At 34.4% G+C, this 20,732-nt stretch overlaps 1 protein-coding gene across 18 annotated transcripts in view; it reads left to right on the top strand.

Moving 5' to 3' along the window:
* LOC124210972 (microtubule-associated protein futsch) overlaps positions 1-20,732 on the top strand; it is a 122,633-nt gene that overhangs the window by 82,247 nt on the left and 19,654 nt on the right. For 6 of the 18 annotated variants that reach the window (XM_046609487.2, XM_046609489.2, XM_046609496.2 and 3 more), the window contains 12 exons: positions 56-187; positions 1,944-2,042; positions 2,578-2,670; positions 4,109-4,204; positions 4,980-5,214; positions 6,422-6,493; positions 8,288-8,450; positions 9,861-9,964; positions 10,813-10,988; positions 12,742-12,970; positions 14,038-14,150; positions 17,503-17,679. In XM_046609487.2, coding sequence (XP_046465443.1) covers positions 56-187; positions 1,944-2,042; positions 2,578-2,670; positions 4,109-4,204; positions 4,980-5,214; positions 6,422-6,493; positions 8,288-8,450; positions 9,861-9,964; positions 10,813-10,988; positions 12,742-12,970; positions 14,038-14,150; positions 17,503-17,679 — 1,689 coding nt within the window. The remainder of the gene's footprint in view (positions 1-55; positions 188-1,943; positions 2,043-2,577; positions 2,671-4,108; positions 4,205-4,979; positions 5,215-6,421; positions 6,494-8,287; positions 8,451-9,860; positions 9,965-10,812; positions 10,989-12,741; positions 12,971-14,037; positions 14,151-17,502; positions 17,680-20,732) is intronic. The other 12 variants (XM_046609505.2, XM_046609503.2, XM_046609502.2 and 9 more) reach the window with 6 other exon arrangements.

The following is a 20,732-nucleotide window of genomic DNA, read 5'->3' as shown; positions in this document are numbered from 1 at the left end:
AATTGAAAAATAAATAACCGCAACGCGAAACAATAACAATCCAACCGATAATCAGCGGAGTGCCATGACTGCGCTGGAAGGACGACGTTTTTATCAAACACGTCACAGTGTACCAAATGGTTCGACGCATTCCGTCATTACTTTGGCCAAAGAAAATCTGCTATCTAACGATCCAGGCTTTCAAACGGTGAGAAAACACTGAGAATCTCCATTTATCCGCACTTTTTACCCAAAATTGAGGCTGATGGTAAATTTGAGACAAAGTGCCTTGAATTTTGAATTCTTTCGCTTCAGTCGAATTGAAAAGAGGTTTTTTTTTTTTTTTTTTTTTTTTTTAGGGGATATAATTTCTTTTTGGCTGCAGTCGCGTCGCAATGGAATATTTTAAGCGATTCGATTTCTCTTCGACATATTATTTGCATTTTAAAATATAGTTGAGGAAAAATTTGAGAACTTTGGATCTTGTTTTACTTTGTTGCAGCTAGTAAATTTATGTAAAACAATTGAAAAACAAGTTGTTAATTTACTCTGAATATTGTAAAATAATCACGTAGTCTTGACACAGAGCAATAATAATTGAGTTAACTGAAATTCTAAATATCTTGTTTGGTTTTATAATAGTTTAGGAATAAAGCTGCTAGATCGTTGTGAGGGAAAAAATTTCTCTCTTCATTCCGAAACATGATATGAAGAAACGGATCGTGTTATTTTTCTCAAATTTATTTTGTCGTGAGAGTATGAATTTTTTTACAAGAATCGAGGTGATACAAAATATTCAACTACGACACACGAGCCATTATGATAAACCGATTTTTGAGGATTGACCTAAAATGTACAGATTTGTATCAATTCATTGCTCTGTTAAATTTGATCCCTAATAATTAATCATTTGAGAGTTCAGTACGTCTCAAAAGTATAAAATTGATTTAAAAATCATAAGCACGAAAGAATTTTGATTTCCGTATTTCTGTATACCAGAAATATAAAGGTACAAAAAACAAACAGACAATGAATCGATAAAATCGGTTTATAATTGAGCCGAGAAGTTCAAAAAAATAAACAAAAATACGTCTTAAATCGATAGGCAAATAATTTTTGACAAATAACCTCCAGCCATTAATAACGTTGCAATTGGCAAGTCCAAACATTTTCACTCGAATTTATCATCAAACTTGAATCCCTCACCGCACGTTTTCCAATTTACTAATCTGAAAACATAAAAGAAAAAACAAATGCTTATTGTACAAATTATACCAGAAGGTTAAAATTAATTTTGATTTGAAGTGACGTGCTTGTTTTTCTGAGAATTCTCCATTCTGATCAATGACCTAAAATCAGATTCAAAATTTTTTTTTAAAGTGTAGCCACTGCGTTGAGGAAACCTTTTTATTTCTCACTGCGCTCTAAAATATATAGTGCGTTACAAACTGTGTGTAAATTAATTTTTTACCAAGTAATTGTATTGAATTTACGATCCTTTTTACAGTCGATATTGCGAGTTGAAATGTACTTTAGTTTTTTTTTAAATTTTATAAAATTAACGATGATTCGAAAACCTGTCAAACGAACATTTAAGTACAGTTTACTATGAATTTTTTTCAGAAAAAAATTATTATTTAATTGTAATATTAAATACTACATTATCCATCAACAGTTTTCTCTCAGTGCAGTGAATTTCACTAAAGTTCACTTGAAAAAATTTCGAAATGATTTAAGGATCCAATTTTCGAGATTATGTTCAATAAACTTTGTTCAAAATTGATCGTTGACCGAATTATAAAAAAGCTTGAGGTATTATGAACTGCACTGTTTTAAATCAATGAGCTTTTCGGAGAGATCGAATGTCGCCTGAATTCGAATATTGAAAGAGAAAGAAGTTGAAAAATAAAACTCTAATTTGTGTTTGGTTTGCTACTTTTTTTGGGGCGCATATCTTATTGTAGAAAGCAAAGTCGATGGGTGACTTGAGACTGTTTGATAAGGAGCGAACGGAACTAGCCAAAGACGCGATTATCTTCAACGGCGTATCTGTCAAAGCACTCGTAAGTATTTACCACCCTCAAAAGCGACATGAAATCGGGACTTGAAACCGTTTCCAGTCCACTTTTCCCACTCGCGTAGCTAACTCGCTTCATCGTATCACAATCAGCTTCCAAACATTTGAAATAAGATAAAAACCGGTTTGAAAATTTTACTCGAGACGCGTCCTTTCAAATCTTCGAAGAATCCGTGTTGTCGTAACTTTTCTGTTTGTCGAATGTGAAAAATATCTGACATTGAAAAATGTGTCAAAATGGTAATATGAAAAAAAAATATCTATTCTCAATCCGTTGGGACGTATATAATTGTTTTTAAAATTACTTACGAATTCAGAAATTTTAATCGTCAGTTGATAAAATCCCTACTAATGTTAATAAATGATATCCTAATGACCATCCTTTGTTTTCCATGTTTTTTCATTCGTTATTTTTTTTTTTTTTTTGTTCCATTATACTAACACTGAAAACCGTGCTATTTTTCTTTCTATGATTGTGCATGCAACTTAACTAAAACTGAATTATCCTGTGGACGGGACAGAGAGCGTGCTACTGTAGTTTGGCTAATTTAACAATCAACAGTGTTCAGAAGAACTCCGCCAATGGTCACAGGTCACTGACCATCAACCTGCAGGTAAGAATTATAAATCTCGGGCAAACCCGATCGACGTTGAATTCTGGTGCTGCTTTTGGGTTCGATTAATTTAAGGGTAAAATTAAAAATCCGGCCGAATCTCGAGTCATTCGTGGGTTTGTCTAATAAAAAAAACAGAGATAAAAGGGAACACGAAATAAAGACACGCAAAATAAAGAAGCACATTGAAACGCACGCAAATCTTGTCTCGCTTTAGACTGATCGAAGAATCTTACAGTCACATGCAATTTTTGCAATGCTTACACAGACACTGTATCCCTTATACATCGTTATATATTCCTAAGGTGCACAGATTTTTTTTTTTTATACATATGTCGATTTTTCAGTTTTAAATCGCTTTAGACTAAAAAAATTCAGTAAATCATTCGATTTTATACTTATTTTGGTTAGGAGGCATTATATTTTCTATGATTCAACTGAGATACTGATTTTATTATCACATTGATGTTGTTGTATAATGAATATTATTGATTTTAATCAAGGAGTGGGTTATTGAATTTACTGTTGAGAAACAAAATCCGTAGAATTAAATTCACGAAAAATAGTTTTCCGAACAAAATTAGTCGTCGAAAAGTGAAATCGAACGTATCGCTAAATTTTCACTCGTTCTGACGCACTTCGAAACGAAAGATCTGTCTTAAAACTTTTGTCTGTAATTTGAAAATTTCTTTCGTACATTTTCAGGAACATCGCCGTAGCTCACGAATACATTAATACTATAAATACTCAATATTCAGCCAACTCGTAATAAAATTGCCAGAAAGTATAGAGTTTCAACTCATCAGTTCTTTTCACATATCCCTCGCTGCCTAAATCGATAGCACTACGTGCACAAAACAAGATTTAAAAAGAAGAAAAAGCACTTTATTTATGATCCTCACCTGCAATCTGCTTATCACAGTTTATCGTGCGTGTAAATATTTAAATAGGCTCACAATTGGGGAACGTTCACGTGAGTTGAGTATCAGGGCCGTTTCTGGATACAGATTCTTGTACCGAAATTTACCGACTTTTACCGACACTTACCGACACTTACCGACACTTACCGACACTTACCGACTTTTACCGACACTTACCGACTATTACCGACTATTACCGCCATTTCTCGACATTTATGAAACGTTGGATTGTGGGGTGGTAGGTGGTTACTTTGAACAGATTCTTTCGTCAGTACTGACTGACGCAACCCCCGAGTCTCCGCCCTAAACTGTTTTGAAACGTTTCAGAAGTGTCGATAATTGTCTGTGCAGGAATCTGTATCCAGAACCGGCCATGCTACTCTAGTCACATCACAATCAATCCACCACAACCTGCACAAGTATTCCAAGTAATATTGAAACATGGCGTTCGAAAATGCGCGTAAATCATCTCGCATTGAACGAATTGAATTAACACTGTTTTTTTCATGTGTTCGTAGAAATCAAGCTTCAACAAATTCGACGCATTGAGCAAGAAGCCCGTTCTTCACGTGCGTTCAGTAGACGCTGGTAAAGTTCAGCAACAATTCAACTCGGTACGTTTGAAAAATTCTAGAGAGGTTCTGAAAACAATATTCTTCCGGAACTTTAATTTTTAATGAAAATCTCATAATCTTCGAGTTTCTAATTAGCTGACTAATTCTCACAAAGTCGAGTTGCAGGTGAAAATCAGTCAAATTTAAGGAGAAAACTCACATTTTTTCCCAAACTTAATTTTGTGTCATAAATCTGAAAAATTCGTGTTCCAGAGTCTTTGTGTATTTTCCAACATTACCGTGATATGAAATTAATCTCGAATGGATTACTCGAAAAAATTAGACATGCTTATGAACCATTTGATATTGATTTGCCTGATATGCAATTGAAAATATATGGACGTGGGGATTTGTAAAAAGATATTTTCGATAAAACTAGGATTATGAAAAGTTTGCAGAAATTTTCAAGCACATCAATTTGATTATTCCACAAATCTGTGACAAATTAATTTTCCGCCTATAAATTGAAATATATCCAGAAAATTCTTATTTACAATTACCCAAACTTACCGAAGATTGTTTGGAAAATATAATTCTGAGTAAATTCCTAGACCTCTTAAAGTTGTTCAAACTAGGTGATAATAATTATTTTTCGGATTCCTAACAAAAATCGGAATTAGTTCACTTTCTCGATTCAAATCCCCTATTTGATAAAAAAGAAGCAATAATTCTAGCCGGACGATAAATTTGTTTAAAAATTAAAAATTGACAAGTAGTCTGTAATTCTTAAACTAAAAAATTGAATTCCTCTGATCATCGCTATTTCAATTCACAGGTGGGTCAAAATGGAGAACCGAATCCGAACTGCCGCAGTTGCGGTAAAGTCGTGTTTCAAATGGAACAGACGAAAGCTGAAGGGTTGATTTGGCACAAGAATTGCTTCCGATGTAACCAATGCAGCAAACAGCTAAGCGTCGACAATTACCAGAGCCACGAAGCCACCCTTTACTGCAAGCCACACTTCAAAGAACTCTTTCAGCCAAAACCTGTCGAAGAATCCGACCAGCCCAGTACGCATTTTCAAATTTATTTTCCGAATTTTAAATACGATATCAAATATCATTTTTATTATAACTGTTACTGTAAGGCATTTATATTTTTATGAGTATAATTCAGTTTGAATTTATATACTCACAAACTCGCAATTATTCGTATCAGTGACCCGAGTTTTTTGAATATTTCTTTTCACCTTCTTTTACCTTTAAATTGGGGAAATTCTGCGTTTATTGACTTGTCTTATTTTTTTCTTATTTTTTTTTCAAAGCTTTAAAAGTAATTGATGATTACATCGTTCTTTTATAACATTAATTCGATACATCACATTTAAAACGTTTGATCGTACAAAAAAAAAAGTTACTTACTTTTGCCGATTGTGCAGATTGTCAAGCAATTTTACGACAAACAATATTTAAACAATATTCTTTTCCACATAATGCCGCAACATAGTATTACAATTTCAAATAGTGAATTGGAGTGGATTATCTGCTTTCAGAAGTTATGGTTGTCATTTTTGGACAGTAACTAAGAAAAAACTAGTTGTTAGGATTTTCCGGTTACTTTTCCGAAGTAAATCAGTCGTAACTTGTGTAAACAAAAATTATTCTTACTCCATTTACGGTTTGTCATTTTTTCAATCATCCATGAGATGATATTTTGGTAAAAAAATGAAAATTACAAATTAGAAATAATTTCATATACTTGAACATACAAAAATCAATCATTGGAGGGTTCGTAAAATTTGTTCAAATTTTTAGTATCGTAAAATTCATTTCAAATTACACTCATTTTTTCGAGAATTATTTTTCTTGGCACGACCAATAATTAAATTTTTGAGTCACATTGAACCGAAGTTGTAAAGGAACACATTCTTTTTTTCGAACTTCATTTCCACTCTCACCAAGTTTTCGTCTACTTCAGTCAGCACTTAAAAATTTTGCCATACTTTATAAGATTTATCCAAATAGCCAAGTTTTCGAAAATGGACGTGTATAGAAGAACGAAAAATCTAATCTCAGATATAAGAATGCTTAAAACTAATCTTGAAAAACTCGGGATTCCTCGTTCTTCGACAAATGTTTTTGTTAGAAAAAATTTTACATAGATCCAAAAAGTCACGAAGCAATTTTTATCGCGGTATTATGAAATGAATTTGCGTTAACTCTTCGTCAAGTTCAAAATATTTTAACCTCATGAATTTCACAAATTTTTTACACGTAGTGCGTCCACGCAAGCCAGAGCTGATAATTCGAGAGAACCAGCCGAAAGAATTGCCACCAGATGTGGTCAGAGGTAAATCAAAGAACAAAGCGTGGACCAAGCGTTGCATCATTGCGATGAAATAATCCACGTGAAGCTTGAAAGTGTTTTTGTGTCTGTGAAACAGCGGACGTTCAGATAAAAGCGCAGCTTTTTAAACCGAAAAATGAGACAAAGAACTGATATGCTTTGGAAAATAAATAACTAGTCGAAATAGGAAGCCGAAGGAAAGAACATTTTAGCGCGAATTCTGTTCTACTCAATCTTATTATTTTAGATTTTCAAATCAAAGATGTGTCGACTATTCAATTATTGGCAACTTTTTAGTCATCGCGATGATTTGCCTTTGATTTCAATGAGAAAACTACATATTCATTGGTATGTGTATATAATTTTGGACTGGACTTTAGTCTTCATTCAGCTCTTCGAACATCCGAAAAACAATTTTGAATAAGATCCATACTAATTCTTTACCTCAAAATATGTTCATCGCTTCAAAATCCGATTTCAGGCGATTTGTGCAGAATTCATTTGCAACCAAAATGAGGTATTATTAATTGAAGTTTGACATGTCGTTCGAATTTTATTTTAATTAACCAAGAGCGCATTATAATTAAACGCATCTAAGATTATTATACAATCACTTAACTATTGCGATGAAGATATTCACGGCTTACAACTTTTTTTTTTACATCAAAGGAATATTTTTCCGATAAAACCAGTATCAGAACTCAGACCTCCGTCGGTAAAGTGAATTATTACTGACTCTGTCGGCAAGGTAGACTCACTATACCCATAATATTTTTTCAATGTGATTGTTATTTGAAAAATGTGAATCAATTTACTCGTACTCTTTCTTTTTGGTATTAACAACTTTAATTAAAAAAAGAAAAAGAAATAGTGATTATTTACACAAGACAGAACGGCACTTTGTTCTAAAAAATCCACGTTGCCGACGGAGAATTAATTCAATTACTGATTCTGAACCTTTGCTTGGTAGATTTTCCGTTTTGAAACTTATTTGATTGGACTTCAGACATTTTCGATTTGCTTATTTTATTAATCTACTGATCTTGGACTCGACTCGCTGCAGCTCCTGAGCGTCGATAAGTGTTGTGAAATATTTACTAACGAATTTGTGTACATAAATCAATTTTTTCAGATATAATGTCTTCGTGTTACTTGGTGGAAAAATATTGCAAAACTATTTATTATCTAATATCGAAAACTGAAAAATTTGTTACAATATCTGATTGGTTAAAAATTTTTAATCAAGTTTTTGTAGATAATTCAAAATTTCATCAAAAACCAAAAACGCCGAACTTTTCACTGTCCATATTTCGATACCAACTGAATAATTTTTATTCAATTGATCGTAATTTTTCTTCCAACAAACAAACCGCACAAATTGCATATTTCACCGATTTTACACTCTCATAAAATCAATCACGAAATACTGCCGGATTTCTGGGCAATTGCCAGAAAAAAAATTTCTCCAAATTGTACGCGGTGCCAATTTTTAAACCTATACACGACTTGTAATTGAAAAAAATATATATAGTCGAACACTGTTTCTCATTAGTGAGTTTGCGTTTGTGTGATGCTTTCTGGGTGGATTGCAAATTAAAGTCGAATCCTTCCCTTCCCTGCAATTTCGTCTACCAATGATTATTCTCCCTTTTATTTTCTATCTTCGTACAGAGATTAACGGAATGTCGTTGATATTTGCCAGCATAACATGTAACTATCGCTTTAAATGTGAAAAATCATGTTGTTGCAAATCGAGTAAAATTTCTCCGTCGTTAATTCCGCTCTTTCGATTTTCAGCATCTGATAAGCCAGACTTGGGACTGGAAGAACTTTCGGCCCTTAATGTCAAGTCTCGCTTCCAAGTCTTCGAAAAGACCGGCGTCGAGACCAACGACATCGAACGATCTCCGTCTCAAGTTGCCGTAAAACGTGCGCCAAGTATCCTCAGCAAACTCGCCAAGTAAGTCGATTATGGTTAGGTTCCCATATCCTGGTGAAGAAGTTTCACTCCAACAGTTTGCTGGATTATCCTCAAATCCCACGAACTTCACAGAGACTCATCCATTTTTAGTTCAATTCGGGGTAAAACGAATTTTCAACATTTTTCAAAATAACGATAAGGATTTTTTTTAATCCCTCGGACGTCCTTTGGTGATTTTAAAAAAGTTCTGTTCGATTTTTCTCAAGTTCTTCAAGACCGGTTTTACAGTTCTCTGATTTTCCTTCAATCATTTTGGAATATTTCAATTCAGAAAATATATTGGATTTCCTTCAGGGAGTTTTATCAATCTCGACCATGAAATTGTCGCATAATTGTAACAAGCTTTCGAGAATTTTTAGGAAAGTTGGAATACCCTCTATTCATTCAAACGTTCATTTATATATCAGGGAAAATTGGAGACACGTGGTTTTTCAAATATTATAACTCAAGAAAAACGTCTGAACATTGGAAAAAGAGAGCTAAATCTCTTATAACTTGAAATTGCAAAAAAAGAAAATACTGAGATTGATTGAGAGACAATAGCTTTGATATCGGTGATCCCTATCAAATCCTTTCGAAATGTTTATAAATCATCTTCTGATTACAATCTACTAGATTGTTTAACCATTTTAAAGCGATTTGAAATGAGCATGAAAATTGTCAAAAATGAAACGAGCATCAAAATATGTGTATCAAAATTCCAGTATTTTTTACTTTTGTGTTTTAAACTTTTCAGTCACCCATTTTTCCATTCAATATTTCGGCCTGAATTTATGGGATCGCTGATCACGAATTCGTATTCAGAATTTGATAATTTCTAAATCCAAAATTTCGGATGTAAAATCGAACATACTGTCAAAATTTGATGATTCTGACCGAAACTTGTTACTCGACGGTTTTTGAGGTTATACAAAGTAACAAAGATCACTTCGAGATGTAAATAAACTGTGATGAGGCCGGGACATGGAATTTATCTCGATGAAATGGTTAAAGAGATCTTCGTTGCTTACAAATATAATATTTCAATAAATATCTCGTTTTATCTCGTGATAAAACGAAAAAAAAACCATGGAATTTGGCCAAAGAACCTCCTAAAAATTTACGAGAGAATGAAAAATCCCTGAAACTATTTATAACACGCGCTGCAAGCGATTCCGTGACTTCTTAAGCCTACGAAATATTCTCTGGTCAGCATTTCGGAAGTAGTTGAATATAACACTCGCATCAGCACTCGCATGGCTCTGTGCTGGCAGTAAATATGCCAACTTTGATCGCCTGACGCAGTTTCGTGAGTTCAGCCGGATGATAATTAATTCGTGGGAATGAATTCGCAGTTGAACTTTACGCGATGACTCATTTTACAAACGCAATTTTTATCACTCTGCAAAGGTTCCAAGCCAAAGGAATGGACATCGGGGTTGCTGATGAATCCTTGAACGGCATCCCTTACGAGGAATCCAGCGAAAGCGAAGAGGAAGAGGAAGAGACTGATGGTAAGTCGGTGATGGTAAAAATCTATGTTTAAATATTACTGACGAAATTTTCTAACGAAATTCAAAAAGATTCTGAAAACTTTAGCTAAATAATATTCTTTCAAATTTCCATTATTCCTGTTCGAATTCTGATTATTTTTCGGTGATTTGAACACTTTTAGAAATTTATGCCGGATACAGATTTTATAAAAAGTTTTCAAAATATTAGAAAATTTTAGAAAAATCAGAACCCTTCTGCTGTTTCAAAACTTTTTCAAAATATATTCCTCAAATTTTTATATGAAATCTACGAAGTATTCTTATCATCTGTTAGTCTTGTTACTTGATATTTGAGAAATTTTTTTAAAAAAGTTAAAATTTCAATTTTTGCTTCAAAAATCATCTCAAGCTTCTGTGAAATTTATGGTCTGATATATAAAAATATTCAAATTACATAAAATTGATGAAAATAAAATCGAAAATAATAAAAATATAGGACATGATGTTTAGAATTTTTTAAGATGCTTGTTAAAAAATATTCAGGAATACTTTCTCACCAGGTTCTGGGTAAACTTTAGTACGAAATGTTATGGAAGAAATATTACGAAATTAAAAATATATACATGTGTATAAATATATAATTGAAAATTCCGTGAAGTAGAACAACTTGGTAATGAAAAAATCTGTCGAATTTCCTACTGAAATTTGCGTTGTCAAATAAAAACACATATAAATAAAACTCTATAAGATCCGGTGAAGTTGTATAATTTTGACAAAAATCAATCACGCATAATTAACATCCGATAAAACTCTCGGCGTTGAATAAAAAAGCCAATTCTAAGATCGTTGCGTTTCTTTTCACCCTGCAGAAGTCGATAATGAAATAATCAAGGCAAAACGTTCCACCCGAGAACGTCCGATGAGCTTTTCAAAAATGGATGACATGAAAAATCGGTGGGAATCGACCAGCCAACAGGGACGAAGGGAGTCTCAAAGGGAGGCGCGCAAGGAGGAAATTGCCGGGATTCGTTCTCGCCTATTTATGGTAGGTTACGATTATTTTTTCGCACAATTAAATACATATATTTCCCATTTTCCTTGTCGTCTTCAAATTCATTTTTTATGACTGATTCCGATATAATTTGAACGTTTAAGGTTGTCTGTTATAAAAACAAATAAAGTCAAAGCCTAGAACGAAGATGGGGACGAACTTAGTTTAAAAGTGGGATAAAAATTAATTTCAAGTAAGGAATTAGAATGAAATGGAAAAAAAAAAATAACGAAAAAAAATTACCGGAAGATCTTTCATCACGATTTCAAGTACCGAAGATTTTTAATTTCCACCAAACTATTTTACGTCACGCTTCAAATACCACAAAATCCAAAACTCTCAAGGAAATAAAACGATTTTCCAGCACGACAAGAAATGAACCTTTTTTAAGAGATAATTGACAAAATTTAAATTAAAATCTGCGATAAATGTGGAACGAATAATCGGGCCGTAACGACTATTGAATTTAATTATTCATGAAACAGCTGATAATTTTTTAAATATTCCAATTCTCGCATAAAAATAAAATGATAATTTCATGGAGAAACAAAATTATATTGTTAAAAAATATATAATGTTACATCAATTTTTATGATAATGATAGGATTTCTGTATCTTTTCTCAAATCTATAACACTTCAGATAAATTAAGTAAAAAATAAAAAAAACTAGCAGGTATGGACACGTGTCAATATTTCGTTGCATTCAAAAATTACGTTTATTTTAGAAGTTGGAATTTTTTGAAAATTCATGATTCGAGATCAAGTTGGGGTAGAATTCTGTAAAAAAAAAAGTCGTAAAAGACCTTGAATTTTGTTAGTTATCTAATTTCAAAAATAATGTCTGATTGTAGATACAATATTCTTAAAAAAAAAAAAAACTTGAATTATTTTTCACTCAATTCAATTAATCTTTATCGTCCGAATCAGGCCTGAAATGACGATCATCGTGATTACTCACCCGATTTAATTTCAGACAATGCCTTTCGGAGTTCGATTATTTGCAAAGAAAATATCTTGAGCGGTGATGGGTAGGCTAAAATACACCGCAATTTGACCCAGTTTTAATTGTCAGAGGAATTCCAGCGTTTCATCGCGTCAGGCAACCCAATAACGATTACTCACGAATTACATACTCGTCGGTGTAAAAATTCATCGGTCGACACTTTTTAAACCAGAATGTGGCCTCGGCTAATTGCATTTTTTGAAATGACCCACTTCTGACTCGAAATAATGAAGGTCGTAAAACTTTTAATGGAAGGATATTAAACCGCGTTTAATTACTTTAATTGACTAAAGTAACTTAAAATTGACGGAGAATCGATCGAAATTACAATCCCACCGTCTTCGAGACGCAATAAAAATTGTAAAGGCGACGTTTCTAGGAGTTATATTCTTCTCGAAACTTATGTACTAAATTTATGGCCGATTTCATAAGTTGTAGGTGAACACGATCGGCTACCAAAATTGCGATTTGAGTGCAATTTTGACATGTAACGGCGCGCACCAAGATATACATAATATCCCGTATCTTAAGCTTTCAGAGTTGAACGTTCACGAAAAAAATGTCTCAAGAACGTAGATGAAATTGGTAGCGATCAAAGGAAAAAAAAAAGTCTTTTAGTTCTTTAAAAGTTGAGGTTCGTGTCAAATGTGTAAATTAATGACTCGCCTCGTAGAGAAACTTGTTTAAAGATATGCGTCGTTGATGTTTTTTACTCTTGTCTAAATTCTGGACACATCGCGCAGGGAAAACAAGGCAAGATGAAGGAGCTTTACCAACAAGCGGTTGCGGAAAGTGAACGCGTGACAAAAATCAACGCCGCCGAAGAGATTCAGGAAATTCAACAATCTGCCCACGCACGTTCAATTAAGGAGCGTTTCGAACGCGGCGAGCCAATTGCTGCCAACAACGACGAGAACTCCGAGGAGAAGTTTAAACACCAAGATCGTGCCGAGGAAGACGTCATCGCCGCTGGTCAGTGCGTTAAAACGTTTTAATTGAAGGAGAGAATTCGGTGAAATTGCTCCATTTTTTTTTTTTTTTTACATTTCTCTCTAATAATCTCACAAAAATTTACTGTGTTTTTGAATTGTTTTGAAAAATATTCTTGATTATTTATCCGGTGAAGTTTGCAATTACATATTCTGATAATATATGTCAGGGATTTTCTGGAGGAATTGTAGAATTAGGTACATATATGAAAAGAGTTCGTATTCTTTTCAAGCTTCAATTTCTATCGAAAATTTAAAAAATTTCCGAGCTTTAACGTTTCTGACTATTTCTGGCTGATTGTGAATCTTCTCCGAGGTGAATATCGCATGAATTTCTGGAAACAAAAGAACGATTCTATTTCAAACAGGTTTTTCCTTATCATGAGTATTCAAGTATTTGAAGCTATGAATAGCACACTTGGTACTTTATGAATAAAGATTTTCTTGAATTTATCATTTCATTTCAACTCACTGCGCACGAAATTCTCCGAAGAAATGTGAAAAATTCTGTGATTTAAAATTTTTCAGAGTGATCAGCGAATTTTAGTGAAATTTCGAGTGATTCGAGAAAACGCGGAGAGCTTCCAATACAAGCAGAAAAAAAATTGTCAATAGATTCAGAGCGAAGCGTTATTTTTCTGAAAAATTCTGAACTTGATTTTACCTCAAATTTTACACCAAATTAAACAACCCTAAAAAAAAGTCTGGCACATTTTGAGAATTTCGATCTTTCGTAATAGACCAAAAACATTATCACTAAGAATTGTCTGAAATAATCTGTTTCAAAGTTTTTGAAGAAAATATTCAGGAAAAAATTATGCAAGATCATTTCGTCGCTAGCACGTCAAATAAAAAATGAAGCAATTGTCGACAATCGCAACGGAAATTCAATCGGAACATTTTTTTATACTGCAAGGCAAAATAGACCGAAGCCTTATATCCGGAATTTTTCACAAACAGCTGGATAAAGTTGTAAAATTATGGACAAGTTTGTTCACACTATTTCTCCAATCTGCATCCAATCACAAAGTTCATACTTATGTGCTTCAGGTATCAGCAAGAAATCTCGCAGTCTCTTTTTGGAGCTTGATGCAACGGCAGCGAAAACGGCGAGGCCAGTGACACCAAAAACATCAACCGAAACAACGCGACGCATTCGAGACGTGAGTACACAAGTTTTGTTTGCTTTTTGAAACTTTCAACGTGTTTGAGCACAATGATTTCTTTTTTTTTTTGTTTTGTCGATGTTCAGGACAACCGACGAAATGGCTCGATTTTTGCACTTGATTTTTTGCGGAAACACTTTTGCACTCAAAATTAGAAAATTTGGAACAATGAATCGAAAGTAAGATGAGTGAACAACAAGTCGAAAAATCACATCATTTTTCTATATCTGATTTCTCTCACTAGTCTAACTTCAAAATTTCGAAATCTTGAATGGAATGGATTTTCTACATATTGTCGCATATCGTATTTGATTCACCATTTTAGCTGTAAAATTTCAGGGTCAGATTCGTGACCAACGATTTTGGGCAGACGCTAAAAACTGTTACAAAAATCGACCAATTTCATCGGTTGTTTTTGAGGTGGGATTTGAAATCCGACGTAATTCTATTTCCGGTTATAACGATGAAGCTCGACAATTTTTGGTAGCTTTGATAATGCCAAATAATCGATTCGAGAGAAATTGTTTTTGTATTTTTGACGCACACTGTTTTCAGAACATTGAATACGCGCGAATCATATTTGCGAGTGTTTTGCCTGGAATGTTATCTAGTCGTTTATTAGATATTAGTCATCATCCTGATTGCCAGCGATATTCCTTAGAAAGTCACAGATTAAAATCTGCAAACACGTTCCGTATCAATTTCAAAACATAAAGTGCGGTTCAATGTCTAACGATAAAATCATGATAAGCGAAACGGCGCGGTTTTATTCATTTTATAAATACTCAAGGCTGATGAATAAGGCTCGATTTGTTTTCGCTCAATTCGAGTCCAAGGGAACCAAATTTTTTAGTTTTCCCTCAGCGATAGAATTTTCTACGATCTATGAACTGTAAGTCTGTTAATGGAGTATCCCATACCAAATTAACCAATATTGATCCTCACCATTTTGTATTTTTTTAAAACTTTTCGATGTGGTAATAGCGGCCCTAAAACCCTAAATTCGTTTTAAAACAGATTTTTATCGAATCACTTTCAAGTTACAAATATGCACATCTTCTCAAAATTCCGCCTTATTCAATATTCTGAAAACCTTCATTTTTTATTTCGGTCTTTTTAAAATTGATCCCACGATGGAAAGTTTGTTATCTATTTTTTAGAACACTTCAAAAAATGTTGCCTTAACAAGAATCAATAGTTAACGTATAAAGAATTTAATTTCGAGAAACTAACTTTCTGATATATTTAATTATTCACTTGGCTATTTTTTAAAGCACATCGTTAAATTTTATCGAATAAAATTTAGTTTAGCTTATACCTCTAGAAAATTTTGGAAAAATTGTCTAAAATTGAATTCAACTCTTACATAACTTCATGTGCTGTTCGCACAGCGGAAACTGTTTAAGAATAGTTGTTGATATTATCAAAACATTGAAAAACTGATTTTTGTGAATCAGAAATTTCTTTATGTGCTCTAAAAATATAAAATAAAACTATTCCTTCGTAGGACTAAAATTAAAATGATAAGAACGCGAAGAGAAATATTTGCAAATGTAAAAAAAAAAAAACGTGAAACTCTGAGGTTTGTATATTTTTTACTTGAAAGTAATTTCACAAAAAACAGTTAGCAAAAATTAAATTTCGTCTTTTAGAGACGCTCTTCTCGCGTAAACATGTTTCAATGAAATCGGAAATGGTGGGGTTGAAAATAGCTGGATTTAATGTGGAATGCCCCATGTACAGATTGGAGACTTGTTTATTTTCGTCTTCTCGTAGGATGGGTAATTCGATAAATTGTGTCTCACGACAAGAGAGCTGAAGCAATTTAGTAGCGTCGATTGTTTTTGGGGCCGAGTTAATTACGCCGTGGCTGATCGTCTGTTTAGTTCTTGCTTGCAGTGAGTGGTTTATCAAACTATCAACCAGTATAACACGTTTGCTCTAGAAGTGCAGAGCGGCTGCCAGTGACTCAAGAGTTGAACGAATTATGCCCCTACTGATTGTGAGATAATTAAAATTCCCTAATTGGACACGCGTGGCTATGTTCGTGCAGAAGAATTGTCTACGGCTGCTTAAGCTTCTAGGAAAGACGTTACGTTATACTTGGAAAATAGTCGACAGCCTCACTCTGAAAAGCTGATTGTGAACGAATCTCTATGTCGTCTTGCATAAAATCATCAACATTGCATTCTTCCTTTTGTATTCAATAAATGATGAAGTTTTGCATCGTTTTCTTCAGTTTTACATTTTACAATTAGTACAAGTACAAGTTTGGAGAAAAGTAATTTGCTCTCTTGTTTTCATTTGTTATTTGGAACATAAAGTTGAACCGTATTAGGCCGGTTGAAAACACGGGAAATACCCTGGAAGCTGAATACCAAAATGCGCATGCGCCAAATATTGCGACCTTATCGGTAGAGTCAACTAGATCACGCCAAATATACGATCTGCTTGTCAGTCTTTAAGAGGTTAGGTTGCGTTGAGAACTTGAGATAGCCTAAATGTGACGGGTCGTCATTTAACCCTTTGCAGCGTGGTGGTAAGTATACTTACCACTTCCATATCCTCACGATTTCTTCTTTTCTGCACGTCCAATTATCATGAAAATGAGTATGCAGAGGTTTCCGTAGTCGCTGATTTCCGAAATTCAAGATGGCGGATTCAAAATAGCGGACCAAAAATATAAAAATTGATCCTTTCCGCTTAAAATTTTTTACACGGTGGTTTTCCGGGGTCTCTGAAAACGAATCCGACGTCTGAATTGTGCAATTTACGCAAAATGCAGCAAATGCATTTCGGATATTGATTTTTATAATTCTGATGTCGGATCCGTTTTCAGCGACCCCGAAAACCCCCGAGTAACAAATTTCAAGTGACCCTGAACAATTTTTATAATTTTAGTCCGCTATATTGGATCCGCCATTTTGAAATTTTGAAAATGTATCAGATCTGACCTGATTTTTGAAATCAGCGATCCCGAGAATCCTTGTATACTCAGTTTCGAGAAATTTGACGGCAAGGAAAAATATATACTTCTAATGATTGAGTCAACGTAACCTCAAAATACTTGCGCGTATTGTCAGTTCGCGCCGAGACCTAACCGGGCAGTGTTGGCCAGCCTGTCTGTGCCTGACGAAAAACATGGCGCATGCGCACTCGGGTCAGCAATTTCCGGAGACTGCCATGGTTGCGATGAAATGCAAGAAGTTTTTAGAAATTCCGTAATATAAAATATCATTCCGACATTTCGCCATGGACCTTGATGAACAATCGATAAACCGTTGCGCTTGAACTGATTCTTTGGTGGTTGGCGATCCTGTGGCGGTGGCGATCGGGGTGACGAATGCAGGCTTTCGTGGGACGTCAAGTGTCCGACGACGTCATTCGTAGCACCGACACAGCCGAGGAAGTGCGAGCCGAGACATCGGACATTTCGAACAAGTTCAAGTTCTTCGAGGCTTATAAAGCGCCCGAGAAACAGCGGAGGCAGTTCCGAATTACGCCGCCACGTGACGGACAAGTCAAGGTTCGCATCGGTGTGGCCGTGTGAACTCCATCGCATTAATCCTCGTCCCAATTAATGCCCCTTTTGTCATGTCGGTCCGCAGTCCTTAAGGTGATGTAGAGTGAGTCCTTACCGATTGAGCAAACGTCACCATTTTTCTCTATTATCCGGAGCCTTATACGCATCATTGACGCGAACAAGTTGCAGCTAGCGCAAATTCTACACGGGATTTCGAATAGAAGTAGCAAGAACAAATGTTGTTTCACTCGAAAATCATGACGGAAAATGCATTCCTTCATTTGAATTATCACTCTACACCGGAATATATTTACATGTACATATGTACGTACGTTATGCACACAGGTTTTTAGATATTTCTGTGTGATATTGCATATAGAATTGTGCTATCTCCGGCATTTTCACATTAATAATGCGTAGAATCTCATATAAGAAAAAACAAATCGTATATTACACGGTTGGTAAGGATTGACTACAGCATCCCCTTACGGTGGTTCTATACGCTAGTAACTTGCAGGGTTTAGGATTGCAGTTAAACGGAATAATGAAATGGATTTTCCTTCGTGCATTTAATAACTTGCATCTAATGTAATGGCTCTTCCTACGTAAATCGATAAAAAATATTTAAATACTTGCTTGCTCGGTCGGTAATATCGAGAAAAACAGCTGTACGCAGATTCCAATCATTTCTATACACACAGCAAGAGCCTTTTCAAAATGGGAAATTACATTTTATTGTTTCGTTAAAAAGTGGTCCACAAACCTAGAATAATGCAGGTAATATTCTTCAGTACAGCATCGCTCTAACGAGGTTTGTGAGTTGGAAATCAAACACGCTTTGTTGATTTTATTACGGCTGAATATTTGTTTGATTAGTATATCCCTACGCCACGACAATCATTCTAAGAATATTAAAAAAGATATACATACTCTAGTTATAAGCACAAGCTTGATTTTTCATTCCAAACCGATTTTCGATGGTTGAACCTCTAGTAGATTTGCTCGATTCCCCTTCACCGTGGCTTTTTTTATTTAGAAAAGTGTTTTTCACAAAGTCAATGTAACGAATTTTTCTCAAATTGTCAATTCAATATTGCTTCTTACTTTTCGAAATGAACATCCGTGCAATGTTGAAAACTTCAAAAGTCAATGTTACCAACGTGATAAAAACAAGTGGTTCACTGAGACTGAAGAAAATGGCCTTCTAAATAAATTGAGTGTAACCATAAAATAAAATCGAACAAATATATCAAAGGTTTTATCATGTTGACGAAAGTTAAACTGAAAAATCAGCATTTAAGCTGTACATAACTTTAGTATTTCTTTTCTTTATATTCTGAAGGCAATTACCATAGCTTACGAATACATGAGTTTGATACATACTAAATTCGCCATTCGTAATAAAATCACCGAAAAAGTCCTGATTCTTGACCCGCCAACCTACTTTAATTAACGCAGCTTAAATCCAAGTATGTTGGGCCTATAAATCTGTCAGAAAAATGTCGAAACATGAGAAAACAATAATGTAGTAGTTTAGAAGACGCGCGTTAAGTTAATCGAGTGAAGCTTAATCGATTGGAACTTTAGTCAATCATCACAGATCTGAACCTGGTAACACAGTTATCATCAATATTAAAGAAATTCAATTATTCTCTAATGGTTGCAACACCAAAGATAGATCAACTGTCCAATTTTAACATGTTTATATATTTATTTTGGTAAAAAACACTAAAATTTATTACTTTAGACAAGTTAATGATGAAGCTGACCGTCGGTCCGAACAGTTGCAGTACATAGAATTTTTGCAAATTTCATCAAAGAAATCCGGAGTTTCTTTGCATCCGAAATTTTTCAGATACGCTCATGATTTATCTATCGCATGTTCTATAAAAAAAAAAGTTTATCCAATCTGTTTTCATTCGAGATTTTTCTGAGTGAAATAATACGCCCAATACTTCTTTTTATCCTCGCTGAAATTTCGCTGTGTTTAGGCGTGCGTGAGATCCTCAGCTGTTTACTAATTCTGTTTTAAATCAGTGTTTGCTGTCATAACCGTTGATGTTTTATTCCGATCCCTGCAATTAATTGCATACCCGCAAAATTGAATTTTACTGTGTCTAAATCCAGTTGATAACGAAACACAATTTTCCGGGGATTTAAATTACCCGCCAATTCTGGAGTTTTTGACTCTAGACATTACGCGTATCTTGGTTTAGAATTTTTCTTACCACTCGTTGAAAAATTAATGATATCGTCCTGCAGGAACTGACCGTATGCCGATATTTGAAAAATGCGAAACGGCGAGCCATAAGGAACTGCGATTCCTTTCTGCAGACGCTGTAATTACCTGAAACTTTGCTTAAGGCTTTGCTTACGGCTCTTGGGACAGCGTCTTGTCCGGCCATGGTATGGTACCTGATTGCAATTTCCAAGTACATAGAGAACTTCTACTGGCAATCTCGAGATTACCGTAATATGCAAGACTGCGCGGTCATAATTGCGCGCGATTATAACAGCGCGCCAATTTTATTGCACCATGTACTCTCTTGAATCTGCTCACTTAGCCTTTCGTCATTATTTTTTTTATCAACTTTCCATTAGTCGATATGCTCGACGATTACACGTGTTGTGATCAAAAACATCAGAGGATGCCGTCTAATGTTAGAAAATTTACCATGCTAACTGTGTCGTATAAAATTATGAAAGTCGTATTTTTACCTACGTTTCCCAGAAACCTACAAGCTCCATTAGACAAAAGAAAACTGTTGCCATTTGTACGAAGTTGTCCGCCCCTTGATATTTACGTCATTCGTCTAAAACTGAGGCTGAACCGATCAGCTGATCGCCCAATGCGACGCCATATTGCTCCAGACATTAGTTCCAGCTATAGTTTTATTTTTTTATTTTTTTTTGCGATACACGCAATTTCAGATTACAGTAAACTTTCGTGTTTCTTTTAGTAAAATCGAATTTTCGGCACTATCTCTAAAGTTTCTCGTATTAGATGAACAGAAGGAAATGTTTTGATTATACATCAGAAAATGTTGTTCATAAAA

The sequence above is a fragment of the Neodiprion pinetum genome, chromosome 2 (assembly GCF_021155775.2).
Source record: "Neodiprion pinetum isolate iyNeoPine1 chromosome 2, iyNeoPine1.2, whole genome shotgun sequence".
NCBI lineage: Eukaryota > Metazoa > Arthropoda > Insecta > Hymenoptera > Diprionidae > Neodiprion > Neodiprion pinetum.
The sequence above is the reverse complement of the archived record's forward strand: the minus strand, read 5'-3'. Positions and strand labels throughout refer to the sequence as shown.